The sequence below is a fragment of the Oryzias latipes genome, chromosome 14 (assembly GCF_002234675.1).
Source record: "Oryzias latipes chromosome 14, ASM223467v1".
NCBI lineage: Eukaryota > Metazoa > Chordata > Actinopteri > Beloniformes > Adrianichthyidae > Oryzias > Oryzias latipes.
In genome coordinates, this window is record NC_019872.2 from 17630614 (window position 1) to 17650280 (window position 19667).

At 39.8% G+C, this 19667-nt stretch overlaps 1 protein-coding gene across 10 annotated transcripts in view; it reads right to left on the bottom strand.

Annotated features, from left to right (window-relative positions):
• LOC101155873 (acetyl-CoA carboxylase) overlaps positions 1–19134 on the bottom strand; it is a 33891-nt gene extending 14757 nt beyond the window's left edge. For 2 of the 10 annotated variants that reach the window (XM_023962243.1, XM_023962242.1), the window contains exons 1-37: positions 18538–18595; positions 16887–17133; positions 15049–15181; positions 14568–14706; positions 14169–14278; positions 14000–14081; positions 13806–13904; positions 13552–13658; positions 12925–13035; positions 12629–12838; positions 12383–12553; positions 12055–12216; positions 11523–11686; positions 11289–11439; positions 11036–11139; positions 10728–10955; positions 10487–10637; positions 10267–10401; positions 7819–7965; positions 7557–7745; positions 6769–6869; positions 6546–6634; positions 6263–6387; positions 5858–5971; positions 5457–5570; positions 5262–5351; positions 5045–5163; positions 3637–3660; positions 3154–3303; positions 2585–2728; positions 2355–2457; positions 2178–2285; positions 2035–2091; positions 1719–1763; positions 936–977; positions 256–471; positions 1–156 (exon numbers count right to left, since the gene is read on the bottom strand). In XM_023962243.1, coding sequence (XP_023818011.1) covers positions 1–156; positions 256–471; positions 936–977; positions 1719–1763; positions 2035–2091; positions 2178–2285; positions 2355–2457; positions 2585–2728; positions 3154–3303; positions 3637–3660; positions 5045–5163; positions 5262–5351; positions 5457–5570; positions 5858–5971; positions 6263–6387; positions 6546–6634; positions 6769–6869; positions 7557–7745; positions 7819–7965; positions 10267–10401; positions 10487–10637; positions 10728–10955; positions 11036–11139; positions 11289–11439; positions 11523–11686; positions 12055–12216; positions 12383–12553; positions 12629–12838; positions 12925–13035; positions 13552–13658; positions 13806–13904; positions 14000–14081; positions 14169–14278; positions 14568–14706; positions 15049–15181; positions 16887–17133; positions 18538–18580 — 4680 coding nt within the window. In that variant the 5' untranslated portion in view covers positions 18581–18595. Of the gene's footprint in view, positions 157–255; positions 472–935; positions 978–1718; positions 1764–2034; positions 2092–2177; positions 2286–2354; positions 2458–2584; positions 2729–3153; positions 3304–3636; positions 3661–5044; positions 5164–5261; positions 5352–5456; positions 5571–5857; positions 5972–6262; positions 6388–6545; positions 6635–6768; positions 6870–7556; positions 7746–7818; positions 7966–10266; positions 10402–10486; positions 10638–10727; positions 10956–11035; positions 11140–11288; positions 11440–11522; positions 11687–12054; positions 12217–12382; positions 12554–12628; positions 12839–12924; positions 13036–13551; positions 13659–13805; positions 13905–13999; positions 14082–14168; positions 14279–14567; positions 14707–15048; positions 15182–16551; positions 16779–16886; positions 17134–18537; positions 18596–18935 lie in introns of those variants that run through there. The other 8 variants (XM_023962248.1, XM_023962247.1, XM_023962246.1 and 5 more) reach the window with 7 other exon arrangements.
• Positions 19135–19667: the final 533 nt, after the last annotated feature.

Genomic DNA, 19667 nt, shown 5'->3' on the forward strand with positions numbered 1-19667 from the left:
CTTTGACGGGTCCATGATGACTGTAGGGACAAAGTTAAGGAAGATGTGGTTGCAGTCAGTTCGTACTGTTGTGTTGTTGAAAGCCACTTCCAGTTCATCCATGGCTTCCAGCAGGAGGCGCTCTGCTTCATTGTGTAAGTATTCAAAGGATGCCTCCTGTTAAATAAACAATATAGAGGTGCGTGTGTGTTGATAAAAATTAATAGTATAACAAAATAAGTTTCCTAATTGAAAACCAAAATCCTGGTTTCTCACCTTCGTAACCAGATCAGAGTGGCGAATAATGGCTCGAACAAAGAAGCGATAATCTGTAACCTCTGTGCCCACCTCCACGCGGGCTGCACCCAGGTACAGATGCATCTTGTGATTGGCACATGGGATAGCCGTTAGGGCAAAATTGCGCATGCGGTTGAGCTCCAGCTGGAAAGCTAATGCCGGCTCCAGGTGTCGATAGATCCTGTCCTCCTCAAACTGTTTAGAAAACACAGTAAAATCACTTTGTGGCAATGAAACTCCGATGGTATCAGGCCATGCTTTTTTTTTATTGTTTGCACAAAGCGGTGGCACTAGGAAAATGCAGGGATTATATACGCTGCAAGCCATAAACTGCATTAAGTAAATGAAATTCCGAGCATGTCCTGGTGTCAGAAAGCTGCTAATGGGAATCATTTCTCTTATATGGGGAACATAATTAAAGAGTTCATTATTATAACGAGCTCCAGCTCTGCCAGTGGACAGAAACTATGAGTGGTAGTGGAAAAATGGTGCTGAGGAGTTGGAAGATGGAACACATGTTTTCATACTGGACTATAATAAATGAGACGATAATGAGGGGTGAGTTCATCAAATCCTTAAAGCTTTGAACGGGTTTGATTGGTCATACAAGGACGTTTTGAACTAACAATGGATTTGACACAGGGTAAATCAATACCTACCTTGTCTCTTGCACGAAATGTGAAGAATTTTGGAAATTCTCTCTGTACAAACGAAATAGATCAAACAAATAAATTAAAAAGAATCGCAATTTCATTGAAAATGCCTTTTTTCAGCAATTAAAAAATGACCTAAATTGATATAGGGCTTGAAGTTTGGTTTGCAGCTGGCCCTGCACCCTATTACTACAAAGTAACATGGTTGTCAAAACAATCTTAGTGTTCACTAATGCAGAAAATTAGCATCATAATGAAAATAGGCTACACACGCAAGTTCTACGCTAATGAATAAAACATATTCTCTCCACTGCCACTGTTATTTCTGATTGACATTATCCGATAAAATGTCTCAATGGACTAAACAATGACCGACCAGCAGAAGATCTAAGAATTCCCAAACTTACATTTCACTATAAAAAAGACTCTGTTTTTAGTCAACGAATCTGAATGCAATTTGGTGAGAAAGCTGCTAAAATTTGTTTTCAGGAAGGAAGCTTCACATGTATGGTGGTGCAGTGCAAAAACACTCATGTAAAAAGGACAGTTGGCATGAGAAGCCTTCATTAGAAACTACAGGTACAAAGAAGAAAAAAAAAAATCAAAGCTGCTCTAAAATTGACAGGTGAAAAGAAAAGACCAATCTGTGTTTTTAAATCTTCCTGGCTACTTTTTTTTTTAAATAATAAGAAAAGAATATTAATACTGCATCAGAGCTGTAGCAGTTATGAGTTAGGAACTGTCATGGTAGCATTATTGATTATGGTTTGATTTATTTATAGTACTTACATGAAACCTTTGGTCCACCTCACAGTTGATTTGTTTCCTGAAATCCTGTCATCATAATTGCGTGAAAAGCAAGGCATGCAGGAAGAGGTGGAGAAAAAAACGGGCTAAATTTTAATTGATTAGTGCAATTACAATAGAAAATGAAAAAAAACATAAGAATACCAACAACATTATTAGTCATTCTACCAAGAAAGTGCCTTTTTCTGTCAACTAATGGGTACAGACAGTTAAGAACGGTTAAACTAGTAACATGCAAGGCAGCAATTTGTGCAGACAGATTGTAATTTAAGTAAAACATTTTAAAAAATTCCCTTACCTTTTGAGCAACAAGGAAAGTCAGCCTTCGAATGCCATGTTCAAACAGCACAGATTTCTGGAAAATGACATGTATGCCGTCATTTTTCTGACGATTGAGGGATCATAACTTAAATTCGGGGAAGCTCTGGATGGGTTAGTCACCTTCGACTGTGTGAACTCTCGAAACATGGCTGCCAGCCCATCATCGTCCATGTCTGAGTCCGTCTTTATGGCCACATTGAGGATGTGGATGGGCTCATCCTGGACACTCTGGATGACAAACTCAAGCTTGTTTACCAGTTAACTAGGCCTTACAGAGCACTTGGTGTCAAAGGTTACCTTGTTGTCGTCTTCGCCATACAGGACGGGATTGCCTCCATCTGGGAAAGTTGGACTTGGAGGAGGAGTTTCAGAGAAGCAGCTCAACACATCCGTTATGTTTCTGAAGATTTTGAAAAAAAAAATAGTTCCCTCAGTAGAAATATTAGATTTTCTAAATAGCTAATCATATTAAACTAGAGCTGTTTTTTTTCTTTTTCTTTTTTTAAACACACATCTAAAGAACTGACCGGATGAACTCCTGGAAGGAGCGGAATGACACCATGGCTCCCATGCGCTGACAAGGCGGTGTGAAAGACGTGTCAAGCAGGACGTCACTCACGCTGGCCACATGAACCATGCCATAGTGGTTCAGATTCGATGAAAAAGACATCCTGAAGGAAAAACAAAGAACAAGTCTAATAAGAATCAACAAAGTTACAAGACTGACCAGGAAACTTTCCACCATCCACCTTAAAAACCTCATTACCGTTTTTCTGCTTCCATAACAATTGAACACACCAACATATATATATATATATATATATATACTAAAAAAATAAAATATTGATTTTGATTTTGAGGAATGGATAATTTTCATATTTGCATAAGGAACAAAAACATAATGAGGTTTGTGACAGTGAGACAGTCAGGAATAATCTTGTGACCGAGTGTTAGTCAAGTTATTTAAAGATAAATCATTAAGATCGTAAAGATAAGATTTGCTTTGTTGTGTTAGTCATTTGGTTTTAAAATCAACAAAAACAAAAGTCCCCGAATTTGAACCCACTGTTAATATTAAAGGTTTTGTGTGTCAAACCTGTCTGTAGATTCCAAATCTGAGGTATTATTCTTCTCCGTATTACCATCCTGAGACTCACTATCCTGTGCTATTAGGTCCAGCGGTTTTGTTTTCGGCAATCTAGTGTCCTTGGCTTTTTTTCTGCCCGGGACTGGAGCGGACATTTTCCTAGTGAGGCAGTAAGAGGTTTCAGTTCTGAACATTTCTTTCTGATGTTCATTCCAAAATGATATTTAGTGTTTTTAAATATTCAGATCCTCACAAATGTGAAGCATTTACACATTTCCCTAAAAAAGGTAGTTTTTGACAGAAATGTTGAATGCCATGGGCCTTACAGGTATTGATTACAATCATCACTACACTAAATTTGCTTCTTTATAATTAATGATCAAAAGCTGCAATGCAAAAAAATAGATTAATTCAAACTACAATTTGAACCTGATCATGCTGCAAACTAGTCTACAGCCATTAGTAGTCTGCAATAAAAAGGGTTTACTATACCTGTTTAGAGTGGGGATGTTCCCTCTGCAATTAAACAACATTGATTACTTAGGTGGTTAGTATCAGGCAACACAAGAGGAAGCCGGTCAAGCAGTGAAATGTGTGCTTTCTGGAAAAATCTAGCTGAATCAAATGAATTTAGAAATAGAAAACAAATGTTTGTCAGCTACAAACACACACAATTCACTTCCTGACTGCTCCCTTTCAGACATGCATAAGGGGACACGTCTACAGGTCTCCATTCCATCAGAATCATTTTCCACTCTCATCTTTGGCCAACTGAGCCAAACATGGAGGTTCATTGGTTCATTTTGCCATGACACATTAGAAGCAAGCAGTTGATCAACATGATACCATTGCATTTTTTTTTTTACGAAAAAAAAAATGTCAACAAGCTGAAATAAACATGGCAAAACTGTGGAAGAAAAAAAGGCCAAAGCAAACATGCACAAACAGATCAAACAAACGTATTCATGCAAATGGGATTCATTGAGCGAGTCCGATGTTATATCACACTAAAGCACCTATAAAAATGAGCAAAAATGTGATAAAGGATTCATTTTGTGCAAATTTCTTAAGTTTTTGTGTTTGACGTAGAACAAAAGTTTCTTTAAGGTTTTTTGGGAAACTTACAAGTAAAAGTAGCTAACTTAAAATGAGAGGATGGGAACAGAAAAGGTCTTTATATGTGACAATTTTTGCAGAAAAAATACAATTTAGAACAACATGAAAGAACAATAACATTGTGGTACTGTATTTGGCTTTGTTGACATGTTCATGTGGTAATTTTCTAATGGAGGACATATATTGAGAAAATTAGGATTAAAAACGTATTTCTTTATTCAAAACATTGTGAATCAGGAGCAGACAGACAATGCCGTTGGAAAAGGCTTGTAGCTGTGAAGTAGTAACCCCAACGGCAAGCCACAAGCTTCCTGCTCCGCTCCATTACATTCCATTCATTCATTCATTCATACTCTAGATTCATGCACGTCTTTGTCTTCCTCATCTAAGCTGACATCTGGATCAAACCTTTATGGGTGGATAGCTCCAAATATTGCCCCCCGTTATTGTTGCACTGGTAATGTTAGGTTGGGGGTGGGAGGAACTGTAAGCTAACGGATGTTCGAATGAACAACAGCTGTTTTGCAGAAAATTCGTCCTGGAAAACAACAGTAATTTTGATTTTGCCTAAAACCAACATAATCTTAATTACAAGACCACTAGAAGCGCTTTATAATAGCTAAAGAAATTGTCGTAGTGGGACTTTAATGAATTCTCCCATAAACGCAGTTCATAGGAGAAAATGGGAGAAAAAAAGACCAACTTCATGATGCCTCAAGGGTAGAGGAAAAACAAGGATAGGAAGAAATAAGTAGCATAGGAGCACTGGAGGCATGAGTGCTACCTGTTGGGATGAGAGGTTGGAAGCATGAACTGAAACTCCACCACACACGTGTTGTCCTTCAGCTGTCGATGCTGAACGCTGTTGAGCTCGTAGGCGATGTATGCTCTGCGAACGTACACCTGAGATCATCCCAGATAAAAGTAACAGGAAAGGTGAGACGCGTTAAGCACCTATGAGGGTGTTAAATTACACTTTTGGAGACCATTAATCTTCTCACCTCGAGGGCAGCCATCCTTACTACCTGATTACTGTGATAGAAGAAGTTGGGTAGAACATCGAAGATGGATGTCTCTGAAAGGATGAGTTTCTATTTAAAAATAAAAAAAGAAGGAATAATTAGCTTTTCAGAACTTTTTCCATTTCTCAGTAAGGGATTGAACCACAACCAATCCTCTCTACCGTTAAAACTTACCTGCAGGTTCTCAATGCAGAACTGGTGCCCGTACATGTCAATGGCAGAGAGGAAAATGGACTCCACCTGATTGTGTCGCAGCTCATAGGATGGAAGGTGGGAAGCTATAAGCACCTGTATAAAGAAGATTGATGGTGTACTTAAGCCATAGGTTGGCACAAATGATCTCTTTTAATTGCAGTTTCATAGGAGTATAAGTTTTAAACTCCACAACTTTGAAATAGAATTGATTTTTCTATTGTTTACTATTGCCAAAAGATTTTTTATACCTTCCCTTAAAAAGGTGTATATTTAAAAAAACAATACAACTTTCATGCTGCAAAATTTTGTTTATTGTACGTTTTGGCTTCTATGGAATTTTTTTTATCATATTAATGCAAGGTAAAGAGCGGAAATCTGACCTGGCGAGCCCGCAATGCTACTTTAGCGTTAGTTGTTTTGCTTAGTTGGGTGAGTTCAGTCAAAATGGTCATCAGTTCATCCGTCAGGGTGGGATCACGGCCACAGAGCTGGTCCTGTAAATATAAAAAAAATATAAAAACGATCAAATCGTAAAGATTTAAACTCAAATTAAGAACAGCACATGAATATTGCACAAGATCACATTCTACAGTATTCATCCATTTATCATCATGTTTGTTATAAAAAGGACGCTTTTTGGTTTGAAACAAAAAAAAAAAAAAAAAAAAAGAAAAAGTCAAAAATCATCTGGAAAAAAAATTACTTAATCTCCTAAGAGACTGAATTTTTTTTACAGAAGAAAATGTCAATAGACCCTTTTTTGACTGGTAATGAAAAACACTTACAATCAGCATGGTAACCAGCAGGTTTTTTTTGGTGACTTGAGCATGGGAGAAGATGTAGTTGAGGACATTGGCCATGTCTCCTTTGTTTTCCTCACGCAATGCAAACACACATTTGTCATAATGTCCTGTAAACAAATCAACACACAGAAGGCCTGGTTAAAAATGCAGGAGAATTTTAAAGGAAGAGCTCCACCTAGTGGAGATAAAGGGTCACTGCAACTAGTATGCTAATAATTTCTAGCATAACGCTGCAAAAGTTCTGTTGGTGCTGAATGTGTCGTACCATTCTGGAACTGTATCTCAACTTTCAGATATTGCCTCAGTAAGTCCATCACCACAGCTTTCATGTGACCCCGAATGCCACTGCGGTACCTGGCAAAGAAAAAAGAAGAAAAAAGAACATGAGCTTGAAGAAAGCTGAATGCAATTACTATAGTTATCTAGCAGGAGGGATGTAGTGGACAATGGATAAGAATTTGTGATACACAGATATGTGTGAGGCTCACTTCTGCACCAGCTGAACAATGCTTTGTGTGTTCATGAAGAACACTTCTCTCTCTGACTTCTTGTTGAGTGTAGCAGCATGGCTGTCCAAGATGTTTGCAATCTGGAACAAGAAAGATAACAGAGTGAGTATTTAATCCCCACAATAATGACAGTGGCACTGGAGACCTCTTTCTTCAGTGTTTGGATCATACAGTTGGAACCAAAAGTTTGCACACACCCCAAAAACACACACATATCCTTTTTTCTTCTTCACTGTATGGATGAGAAAAAACTAAACAAAACAACAACCAAGAACTAAAATGCTATCAATAAATCTATCAGAAATTTCCATAGAGATTACATCATCAACTGGGGTTTCCCAAATCTCTTAAAGGCATACTGATCTTAGGATATAAAGATAAAGATCAAAGTGAAAAAAATAGTCTAAAAAAATCCTAGTCTCATTATTCTGACATTTAGCAAATAGAAATACTTTTGTTATTCGTAATTAACCTAAAACAGGAAAAGTTTACTTTTATTTCATGTCTGACAGTGAGAAAAAAAGCATGTGTGTTTTTATGTGGTGTGTGTAAACGTCTGGTTTCAACTGTATTTGAACAGAACAGATGGGAGAATCTAAGCTAAATCTGGGACTCAATTCAATTAAAAAATAAAAATTGGGAATAGTTGCTTTAATAATAAAGTAAAGTAATATTTAATAGCATAAGTTAAAAAAATACAGTGATGTCATCCACTTTTTTTAACCAACAGCTCATTTGCAGCTTGTGCTCCCATGTCAATGAGGTACCTGCTGGCTGGGGAACTGGCAGAGCACAGAGGTGATGTTGCTGGCATACTGAGCCATCTCCTTCTTGATGGCCTTCTCCACAGCAGGGGGGATCCGGCCCGAGACGCTCGTCATGATGTCTTGAAGCTCCAACAGTGGCAAAGATGGATCCCGCATGGTTTTCATGAGCCGCTCCACCCACTCTTTCAACTGACAAAGCAAATGTTAGTCAGGTGACTTCCAGTCATTGCCGGAGCGAACTCGTGTGCTCATGGAATCTTACTTTAACACCAAAGAAAGGCTCTGGAAGGCAGTAGCCATTCATCACATGAACGAGGTGATCCAGTGTGCTGTGAAAGACCCTGTGAAGCTTCTCCCCTCTAAGAGCCACAGCCTGGATGGAAGGTAGTGTCCCAGTGTACAGCTCGGCCTATGGGGGGAACACAAATGACTGACATTTAAAATGTGCTTAAAACAGCTCAAGCATTCTAAAGAATGCAGAAGGACCAACGTGTTAAGATAACAATCCGCCAGGTGATAGAAAAAATTCATGAAGCTACATTTCACAGTTTTTGGAATATGTAGAAGTAACATGAATTTTTTTGGGTGGAAAATGACTAAATTTAGAGTCACACTAGATAAATAGGATGAATTACCGTATTTTCCGGGCTATTGAGCGCACCCGAGAACAAACCGCACCCCCCTAATTTATAAAAGATGAGCCATTTAGTACACACACAAGCCACACCTGTCTACATGCCACATGTTGTAACGACTTAATTGGTAAATCACCAATTATCCTGCCCCAAACACTGTAAGAGGTGCACAGTATTTTAGCCTATTTATTTGAACAAACCCATAAACAGCCAAGCAGCATGGACCTCACTTCTGCTCACAGCCCCCTCAGTCATGGTGAGTGAGGAACTTTACACCCACGATTCCCCACTTCCCATATGTCTTAGGGGCTTAAGGCGGGGCTAACCCCCAGGTCGCCACACTTTGTTGTAGATTGAGGATGCATTTGTGCTGAAACCGCACGCGTGTGTAAGAAGGAGCAGGAAGCTGCAGCGGAAGGAGGGGAGAGCGCGAGTGCAGCGCAAGAGAGAGTCACAGCAAGAGCAGCGAAAGTGTGTTGGGGGTGTGTGTTTATGTTTGTTATACAGAGTGAAAGAGAACTGTAATAAATGAAGGTTTCTCCCCGAAGAAGATGAATGATTCTTTATTAACCCACTCTGGAGGCTCTGAGGGTCAGAACGGAGAAGTGAACAACCGAAGGTAGATCTGCCTTGGCGGAGAGGAAAGAAAAAAAGTAATCGCAGGAAAGGCTCAACACATGATATATTTACAAAGAAAGATGGTACACAGAAAGAGTTTTCAAAGTTTCAATAATATACCTGAGCTTTTCTTTCTAAACAGTGCCTGTGACACGGCAGTAACACTGCAGCAATATGGTAGTAACAGGGCTGGTTAAAAAAACCTACCAGTAAAAGTCACTGAGAGCAGCAACGACTTATAAGCGCGCACCTCTGTGCAGCGCTTGACTCTACACAGAGAGCTTTCTTCATCTTCCTCCTATGCACTGAAACCATGGAAGTCTTCCTCCTCAGTGTCGGATTGGAATAGCGTCAGACATTCTTGGCCACACACTCTCTCAGTCTCTCCTTCGTTGTCGTTGTCAGTGTCACTCTGAGGCAAATTCACCCATGAGCTTGCGCTCTCCTCTCCGTCTCACTGCAGACCGGCTTTTCCAAACACATTTTCACAAAAACATTTTTTTCACACTGCTTTTAACAATTGCTTTTAACTTGAAAGCTGCGTCATATTGTAGTGGCGGTCACGTCCACGTTGGGTCTAATGGCACCAAAGGATTGTGGGATGCGGCCAAAATAGGGCTGAGCATGGCTGTTTCTTTTTGTTGCACCATGATTGAGGGGTCTAAGAGCAGAAGTGACCTCCATGCTGTTTGGCTGATTGTGTGTGTGTTATCATAAATGGACTTGTTGCCAGAAATGGGACTTTACATTCAGCTACCTCTCTGAGACTGTTTGAGGCAGCAACTCGTACATCATCTTCCCCATGTTCTACACTTACCTTATCTGCTCCAGCGCCCCTGGCAGCCGTCATAGAAATGCATAAATTAGGGGTGTGTGGGGTGTAAAAGGGTGTGACAAAAGTAGTGCCTTATAGTCCAGAAAATACGGTAATTGATTTAAAGATCCACTCCAATAAAAAACAACAGCATTTTTTTGGGTGTTTTTGATGCTTTCTTATGGATTTTTTCTCATGATGAAGGACACTTGTAAAGAGAATTTTAAGCTTAAAATTGCATTTCTGTAATCCTTTATTGTTAAATTGTTTATCCTAAATTCTTGTGGATTAGGAGCAGACAAAATAAATTGCTTTTTGAAAAATAGCTTTTTGTGACATAAAAAAAAGCTTAAGGGGCCACAAGCTTCCTGCTCTGAACTCTCAGCGACTGGAAGGGGACTACCAATCCAGTCAACGACTCAGAGGCAGATTTCTAATAAACCACTGCAGAAACTATATAGAAAAACGACACTGGGTTTTTCAGTTCCACTAAAAAATGGATATTCAAAATTAAAAAGACCACTGAAAAAGTTTCTAAAATAAATTAAAATTTGATTGCAATGGGACTTTAAGAGTATATTAGCTCAGGGAATCTCACTCATGTGGGGCGTATGCATGAGCACATCGCTTTAGAATGACATACCTGCTGCACTCTGCTCGGGTCATCCAGTTGCAGTTTGGCAATGATGCAGCCAGGCTCCAACGCTGCTCCAGCTCGCTTCACGTAGTGAATGCATCCGGACTCGGATGTAGTGAGGGTCATGACCATCTTCATGACCTGGAATTCACAACTACAATTTCAAACTCTGGAAAAACCAAGCCTGACTGGTAAACAGCTTAAACAATACACCGAAAAGCCGTACCTCTATTTCAGCATAACACTGGCCAGCAAACAAATGGCCACCATCCTCCACTGTGTACTGAATGATCTTTCCTGCTGAAGGAGATCGTAGCAGGGAGGGATCGTTCTCCTTCTCAAAAACACAAGTCTTGTTCCCAATTGTGATCCGGTACCTACAAAAATAAATAAATAAAATTGATCTCAATTAAACATTATATCTGATAAAATGATCAGAACATTTTTAAGCTTTGCTTTTAACATACCTGTCCACTTCTTCCTTCATGTATGTAGTGTAGCTGCTTCCATCATAAGACAACAAGAGTCCTCCATCACTGAGCCGATGGACATCAACCTCCGCCAAAGATTTGTTCATGATGACCACGTACGAGTTGGGAGACTGACGAGTGACTGTCAGGACGTACTTGGTGCCTTCATAAATCAACTCCACATCCACAGTGTTGAGTAGTGTGTGCGCGGGTAGAACCTGACCCCTAAGTCCACAAGCAGAGCGGTCCTTATGTTCCAGGCAAACACTGCTGTTCTTTTTTCGCTAGGACTTGGCAAATCTTACCTTTCCAGGGAATGCAGGAAGTTGGACACACTGTTTCTCAGACTGACATCCGCCACATGCAGAGCACCACTCACAATTCCCAGCATGGTATCGGGGCGCTCCGCCTGCACAAATGTCCCCCAGGAAGGGAGATTTTAAGCACAATGTGAGATGAGAAGAGAGCAAATCTGTTTAAATGAAAACCTCAGTAAAATTACATAGCATAAGGATATCAATGTTTTCTGCAATTCTTTCCAATAGAGGAGCTGTTTACCTGCATCTTCTCTGAAATGAGTCTGTCCAGCCATCCTGTGTCAATACTGTTATGCTGAAAGCTTTCAGTCTCTAGCAGCTTGATGAGGTATTCCACTGTGGTTCTGAAGTCTCCTCTTATAGACAGCTCCTTCAGAGCCACCACCATGTTTCTAGAAAAAGAGGGATCCATAAGACAAAAGCGGAACAACAGTTTCTAGGATCCAGGATACATCTTAAAGGGAAGGTTGCTCACGAGATAGCCTCTTCACGGTTCTCCCCCCAAGAAAAGCAGTGTCCAAACTGAGAGTCTGCGAACTCATGTAGCCCTCCAGCTGCTGCAACGCTAAAGTAGCCCCACACGTTTTTGTTGCTGCGAAAGTTCAGCTCCTGCACTGTTCCAGAGCTTGGCTTGAACCCCTACCATTAACACAAAGAGAGAAAACTCATCATATTTCACATCTTATTTACAAAAAAGGTTTATTTTCTATTAGATCAGAGTATGATGGAGTAGTAGGGCCACTATATCCATCTCTATATCTATACATCTATTTTTTTATATATATATACAAGAATTTTATACAAGAATAAAGTCATACAAATATTTGAAAAAGTCAAAATTTTACAAAGATAAAGTTCTAAAATTATGAGAAAGTCATCATTTTAAAAGATAAAAACTATGCTGTGACAAATTGTCAAAAAAACAAGTGTTTATTCTGAGTAATCGACAACGGATCGATATTAAAGATAAAAACTGCATCTAAAAAACAAAGTATAAATTGCCATACCTCATCAGGGTTTTCACTGGTGATGCGTGCAGCAATAACATGGCCTCGTGGGCTGGGGGTATTGGACAGGCCCTCAAAGTCAATAGGACAGTCTCCCCAGGGCTGGAGCCCATAAAGCACCCTGATGTCTTTGATCCGATGAAGAGGGATTCCCATAGCAATCTGACAGAAAAGAAAGCGATTTCAGCCCAACACAACGTTACAACCAAGGAGATGAGGGGAGTACGGCCAACTGCGTACGTTTCAGGACAGATGGACTCAACTTTACATGTTTTGTGCAGTGACACCGTGGTTTTTGTTCCAGTTAAAGACCATGACTGACACTCACCTGCAACTGAGCAGTTGGCAGGTTGACATCAGCCACCATCTCAGTACAGGGGTGTTCCACCTGAAGACGGGGGTTGAGCTCCAGGAAGTAAAAACTGCCGTCCTGGCTGTAAAGATACTCCACGGTACCTGCACTGACATATCCGACCATCTTTGCCAGTCTTACTGCACACTAGAGTGAGAAAAATTCCTTTAGATCCAGTTTTAAATGGAACTCAAATATAAAACTATGATAGATAGGTGATACCTTTTCCATGTCTTCAAACACATCTGAAGTGGCTATGGTAGCAGGAGCCTCCTCGATGATCTTCTGATGACGTCGCTGCACAGAACAGTCTCTGCCAAAGAGGGAAATGGCGTTTCCATACTGATCAGCCAAAATCTGAACTTCCAAGTGGCGGGCGTGCTTGGCCAGCTGCATGACAAAAATGGGAGATCCTGGAACCTCTGCCTGGACCTAGGCATAAAAAAAGAGCAAAACCTTTTCACAACTGAATGCAAAACCATTTGTGCTCCAAATTAAGTGTGTCATGTGGTAGTTACCTGTCTAAAGAGGTTAGGGAAGTCTTCAGCTGTGTTGACTTTCCGAATCCCTTTACCTCCTCCACCTTCTGAAGCTTTCACCATCACTGGGAAACCTATCTTCTCTGCAGCCTGGAAATAAATGCAGAAAAACTCAAAATCTGACGCTTATGATGGTGGTATATTTTTAACTATCAACATGAACTTGAAATAGCTTGTGTAGGGGCATATTTTGAGTTTTTTTTAAACAAGCCGCTGGTAAATGTTGGAACATGCTGGACAAACTTTGGCCAAATTCCTTCAAAAGACTGTGGACAAAACAGCCAAGCGACTGAGATAAGTCAGGTTTCCTGCAGAGGAGCAGCTACAGCCTGGCTGTCACATGATAGTACAACTAAATCCAAACAATGATAGTTCCAAGATATGCAGTTTAGCACCTCTTATTTCTGATTGATGGTTCTCACTGACTACCAAAATAAATGCAAATACTTTGACTGATTGATGGAACAAAAATATTAGAACACTGTGCTCTTTGTAATGCAGTGACAAGAACTAAATAAATACAACATTCTGCATGACAGAATTCTTTTTGAGATGGTTCTGGTCAAAATATCTCAGTTTGTATTAAACATAACTTGTATTACTTACTTTGAGACCACTCTCCACGTCCTGGGTGCAGCCCAGCTCATACAAGTCAGGAGGAACATTGATGACTTTCTTCTTCTGGTTGTTCTCTGTCCACTCAACTATCAAACCTGATAATAAACACATATACACATCAGCTGCTTGATACACATTCAGAATGTGAAACATTGTTATGTGCAGAGGTGAAAGAAAGTGAACGACTAAAATAAAAGTTTTCGTTTGCTTTTCAGAACTGATCATGAGAATCACGAAGCTACCTGATCCACTCCAGGGGAGAGTTGGAATACCAGCTGTCTGAGCCACAATAGAAGAAGCAATCTTGTCTCCAAGAGCCCACATAGCCTGACTTGGAGGACCTGAACAAAAGAGGGGGGGGGGGGGGGGGTTATAAGCACATTTAAGATAATTTAAATAAAACTGAAGGAAAGCAATTAAACAGTAAGGTGCATACCCATGAAAGCAATGCCGTGCTTATGAAGGAGTTCTGGGAGTTTGGGGTTCTCAGAGGCATGGCCCCATCCTGCCCACACTGCCTACAACATCCAAGAGAAAACCATACATGAGGTAGGTCATTCATATGAAAAGAAACACAAGCAATCAGAGAACCACAGCTTCTGCACCTGCACAGGTATGCGTTTAGCAATGTCCAGAATAAGTTCAACATTGGCATAGTTGTTGTTATTGGTGCCTCCTGGCACGGGTACATAATGATCTGCCATTTTGATGTATTCTATGAAACAATAGAGAAAGAAAAACATTAGAGTGCAGAATATCTTAGAAAAGTGTGGTCCTATTGACTTGGAAGCCAAGTTTCCTTTAAGAGAGTTTGCAAACCTACACAGCTGGTTGAGTAAATAAAGCAAATGTGATTTTGGTATTTCAAAAACTTCTCAAAAACATTTATGGGGACCTTTAGTCTTAACTGACTGCTTGTTAATTACCTTTAAATTTGAGCACCAAACAGCAGCTGAAGAGTTTAAACTCTAATATTTCCATGTCAACATCAGGCAAAAGCTCACCTGCATTGGCTTTCAGGTCTTCTGGGGTCACCATGACAACAAAACGAATCGCCCTTTCATTGCGAAACATCTCATAGGCCCACCGTCTGATGGAGCGCATGCATTTCACAGCTGCAATGCCATTGTTGGCGATGAGCACCTATAGAACAAAAACACGAGTTACTGATGTCGAATTGACCACAATAAACACTATAGTTTATATGACACCATTTAAGTAAAAGTATAATATTCGAGGGACCTTTGTGAAGGTTTCACTTTAACTGGATTAGAATTGAGAGTCAAACAATTTAAAAGTGAGATTTCTGCTGCATGGATTGAAATGCTTCCAGGGTTCAAGTTATTTATCCTTTTTTTAAAAACACAATTTCCATCAATGGTGCACTAAAGAAACAACCGTAACGACAGTAAAAAAAAGAAAAGAGTTTTGGTGAATTCATAGATTCCAAATCAAGTTTATGGGGTGGCGGGGAGAAAATGTTACCTTTTCGATGACCTTGTTACCGCCAAAGCGGGTGACAAACTCAGCCGGAGATGCGACCGTGAAGTCTCTTTGGAGATCGATCCTCCTGCGATCTCGGCCTTGTTTCATCAAATGTAGTCCAGACATACTTGGTCTGTTTGACAAAACCCACAAAAAGACAAGACCTTTAGTTTGAAAACAACAGGAAATAACAAGGCAGGATAAATATTTACTACCTGATAAATAAGAAGACACTGAGGATCTTATAGCAAAAGGCTAGACCACTACATCTACACATCATGCTGTATGGAGCCTTTAATATGATAAGAATGCTAAAACAAAACAAATTCAAGTATGAATTAATTATGAAGGCAATATGGCAAAAAGTGACTGTGAGTAAGTGGTATTTAATAACAACAATAATGGATTGGTAGAAGATGTTCATGATAGAGTGAGGTGGAAAAGGATGATTCGCTGTGATTTTTCTGTGCTTTTTCAGACGCTCAGAGCGTTGACGAAGTGTCCATTATGCATTCATACTTGGTGATGGTAAGCTACTGATGTAGCCACAGCTGCCCTGGGGCAGACTGACAGAGGCGTGGCTGCCGGTACGCGCCTACGGCCCCTCTGACCATCATTGGGACATGCATAGGCATTCACACACCGGTGGAGCAATGCTGGAGGCAAGGAGGGGGAAGTGTCTGGCCCAAGGACAAGATAGTTGACTGGGGGTGAGCGGGGATCGAACCACCAACCCGTTCAACCACCTAAGCCACTGCAACCCTGTTTTGTTACGTATTAAACAGGAAACGTTCTTCAAACACATTGACATGGATCTAAAAGTGCCGCGACGGGATTTGCAGTGTTGAATGAAAGCAGCTCCATCAGGATTCCAGTTGTTGGTGAGGCGGGTAAATGACTGGTGGGTGGAGTGTGACTCAGAGATGGCAGGTATGGGACAGACCACTCTTTCCTGGCTGCTTGTGTCCCTAAGGCCTGATGCTGAATTGTTGCATGAGTAATGAGATTACTTGAACGAGATACTTTACTTCTATGTAAATGCAGCGCCTCTTTAAAACATGTGAACTTAGATTAGAATCTACCAGAGTGTGATCTTACACGTATTTCCAGTTTCTGAGCCCGCCACCCCCCTTCTCCCCCACGTAACCTGCCAGTATGTCACACTGATACGACAAAATTCGCTTAAACGGAAACCATGAGATCTCAAAAAATATACAACAGTAAGTGGAGAGTAAGCAGTGAAATGTTAGCAACCATATTGCATTACAGTGCAACAAAAAAACAACACATATTCATACTAAGAAGCCTAATCCGTTTAAAACGTATACATTTTTAAATTGAACCTAAAACAGATGTAGAACACTTCTATTTACGCAATATTTTACTAAAATGTGTTCGATCACCGACACTTAACTGTTAGATCAAACTTTTGTAAAGAATTCCAGCGAAAGACACCAACACAGACACTACAAACAAAACAGCCAAATAAGTGTTGAAAATCACCTTGCAGCTGTTATCAAAGAGGCTTCTCTGTGTGGACAGTTCCCCACACCAACATTCTGAAGTCTGCAGCTGCTTTTCAAGACAACGTCAAATGCTCAGTGCAAACATAAACCCTTCAGGGTGCCCAGCCCAGGGAACAGAGCTCCTCCCAAAGGTGGTTGTAAAAAAATGAAGAGTGCATTATCTTATGAAAGAAGTGTTAAGATGTAGTTGAATCTTATTAGGCATACTTTCCAAATAAAGGGAAATTAAAGGGCGTGTATAATACGTAAAAAAAAAAAAAGACTGCTACTGGCAAAATATATGGAACATTTTTTTATGACAAATTTCCCAACCTGAGATTGTGCGTGGGGCCTTCAATGTTTTCAAACCCCATCTCATAAGTGCTGTCGGAGCTCCCAGAGGACGGCGACAGGGAGCGAGGCTCTTTCTCCTCCAGCTGAACATCCGCCTTTCCCTGGATTTCATCCTCAGAGTTCTCCTCCGACACAGACCCCACCAGAAAGTGAGAAACGCCGGCGCTCTTCTTGGCAGCACTGTCCGGCTGTGCCATGGCTGGACGACCCGAGCAGGCTGCAAACACTGAAAGACACGCCGGACGGATCCGAAGCAGCAACTTTAAAGACCAGAGGTCACCTTTAGACTGGAGCGTGATGCTATTTGTCTTATTGCAAAAGTAGATTGCATAAACATAACTTTTCGCCAACTGATAAAGTAAAACTTGGATTCCACGTGCAACTTTAAAGTTTATTTGGTTCTTTACATGTAATATTTTTTTATTACTTTTAAACAATAATATAAATCAACCAAAAAGGACTGGGCTGAAGCATCATGCTTATCGAAGCCCATCCAGAAAGCTAGACAAATATGACACAAACATAAACTCAAAATACTTAACCAAATACATGTTCACATACACAAATACATACGCCTATATTTACTAAAAGATAATTAAATCTCACCTGCATCAACCAATTATGTGACATTTGCTAAAGTTTTTTAGAGTACTAGTTAATATAAGATCTTAATCCAAACAATTTCAAAGTTTTGTTCCAAAAGCAGAAGGACATTTGTTCTCACTCTGCATGATTCAAACATCAAAATATCAGTAAAATTATAATGATCCCCTTTTCTTATTAAAAAAAAGGCAAACTATTAAGTTCTGTAATTTTTAAGCTTAATAAACTATCAGCAGTTTGGGTTTTTTCAAACATATCAAACTAGAAGTATAAATAGTTTATCTATGCCATAATGGCTTAAAGGGCTAGTCCAGGGATCGCCAACCACAGTCTGAAGAGATATTTGCTTTTAAGGATAATTGCAAATGATTTGAATAAATATAAATATTGGGTTTTAGTTCATTAGTTTTATCTAATAAAGTTCTCATTTGGATCTACATTTTAACATGTTAGATAACTGAGGAAAATGATAGTAAAGGGTTTAATCTACTATCAGAGTGGTTTATTATTGTTAACAACTGTGTCTAGTTGCTACGTACATAATTACATATACATGTAGAGATTTTTTTTATTTTTTATTGTCATGCAATAATTATTGTAAATATTTAATAACAATATTTTATGAAATGAATGGCCATAAAACACAAATAAAGTTATTTTTTATTAATTATTAGTGGGAATTCTCTGGAACTAATGGCTCTCTTTAGTATAAGGCTTCAGACCACTTAGTCTCTGCCAACCTGCAATTACAATTATTCAAAAATTATGGGATCCAAGAACACCTAATGCTAAAACTATATTATATACTACTATTTACAATGTATACAGTCATTTATTTACTCTTTTTTTTAAAGAACTTAACTTACATTTTAGCTAGGAACATGTGCTAAATCGTCACTAAGGTGCCTCACTATGGAAAATGAGGCTAGGAACTTAAGTTCTCTTCGTGCTAGCCCACCTGTGAAGTCACCGTCCCTCCATCCCAACTCGGTGTAAGAGAACAGTATTTAAATCAGGCACACCTTACCTATCGACGGCTGCTTGCGGGACCAGAAAAACAAGCCGAGCATTACCGCCAGACACCCACCAAACGTGAACCAAGCTAGCATTACCCAACGCTAGCTGGGTTTGTTAGCTAACGAACCGAGTCGAGAGTTAAGTTCTGGCGTTATTAATCACAACTTCAGCTTACGCTGCATTCTCTGGTGTTTCCGTGATGCTAGCTAGTACTTATTACTGCACAGACAGAGACGGAGATGCTGCTACGGGGCAGCAGCTCATGCCGGTATAAAGGTTTAAATTCACTTTCTGTTGCCACTGACTGGTGTAATGTGCTGTATTTTACGCCTGTGATGATTTTATTCTCTTTCTGAATGGGTTGCCAGCTCAAGTTAATCTGTGATAAGACCCAGACTCGCGACTTACCGGTGGAGATAAACTGACACGTAATCCTGGAACTGTTGCACAACTAAATTACACAGATAATTTAATGGAGTCCATCTGATATGAGGATTCACTGTGATGATGGGGTGAAAAAGATCACATCACGATGAGGTCACGGACAACAGCTCCAACGGACACTGCAACAGCAGAGTGGTGTGATGTGATGATGCGCAGGCAGGTTACCTCTGGGCAATGACCTCTCAGAGCAGCTTCCGCTATAGAAATAGACAAACTAGAAAAGCTGCACTGCTGCATGTCAAGTCGTGAAGAGAGTAGAACGTTTTTGTGCCACGGAACAGTGTTTCCCCAATCCTGGTCCTCGGGGCACACTAAAAAAAATTTTTTTATTCAACCCTGCCCAAACACACATCCATTTAATGAATATCATTGTTAGGCTTCTTAAGAGCCTGATAATAAGCTGAACTAGATGTGCATAAGTAGAACAACATGGAATACATGCAGGAAGGACAGTGTTCCCAGAAGAAACGCTTCCGTAAAAATATTATTTTGAAGATGTTAAGAAGTTAAGGTTAAACTGATGACTTTAAAATACAAAGAAAAGGTAAAAAAAAATGCATTTGAAAACGTTTCAGATATATATCTGTCTTGATTTATTATGTTCTTATTTATTGCATTTTATTTTTAATTCTTAAAATATAAAATAATGTTTTTGTACACAATTTATGTTTACATCTGTGTTTTAGCTATTTCCTA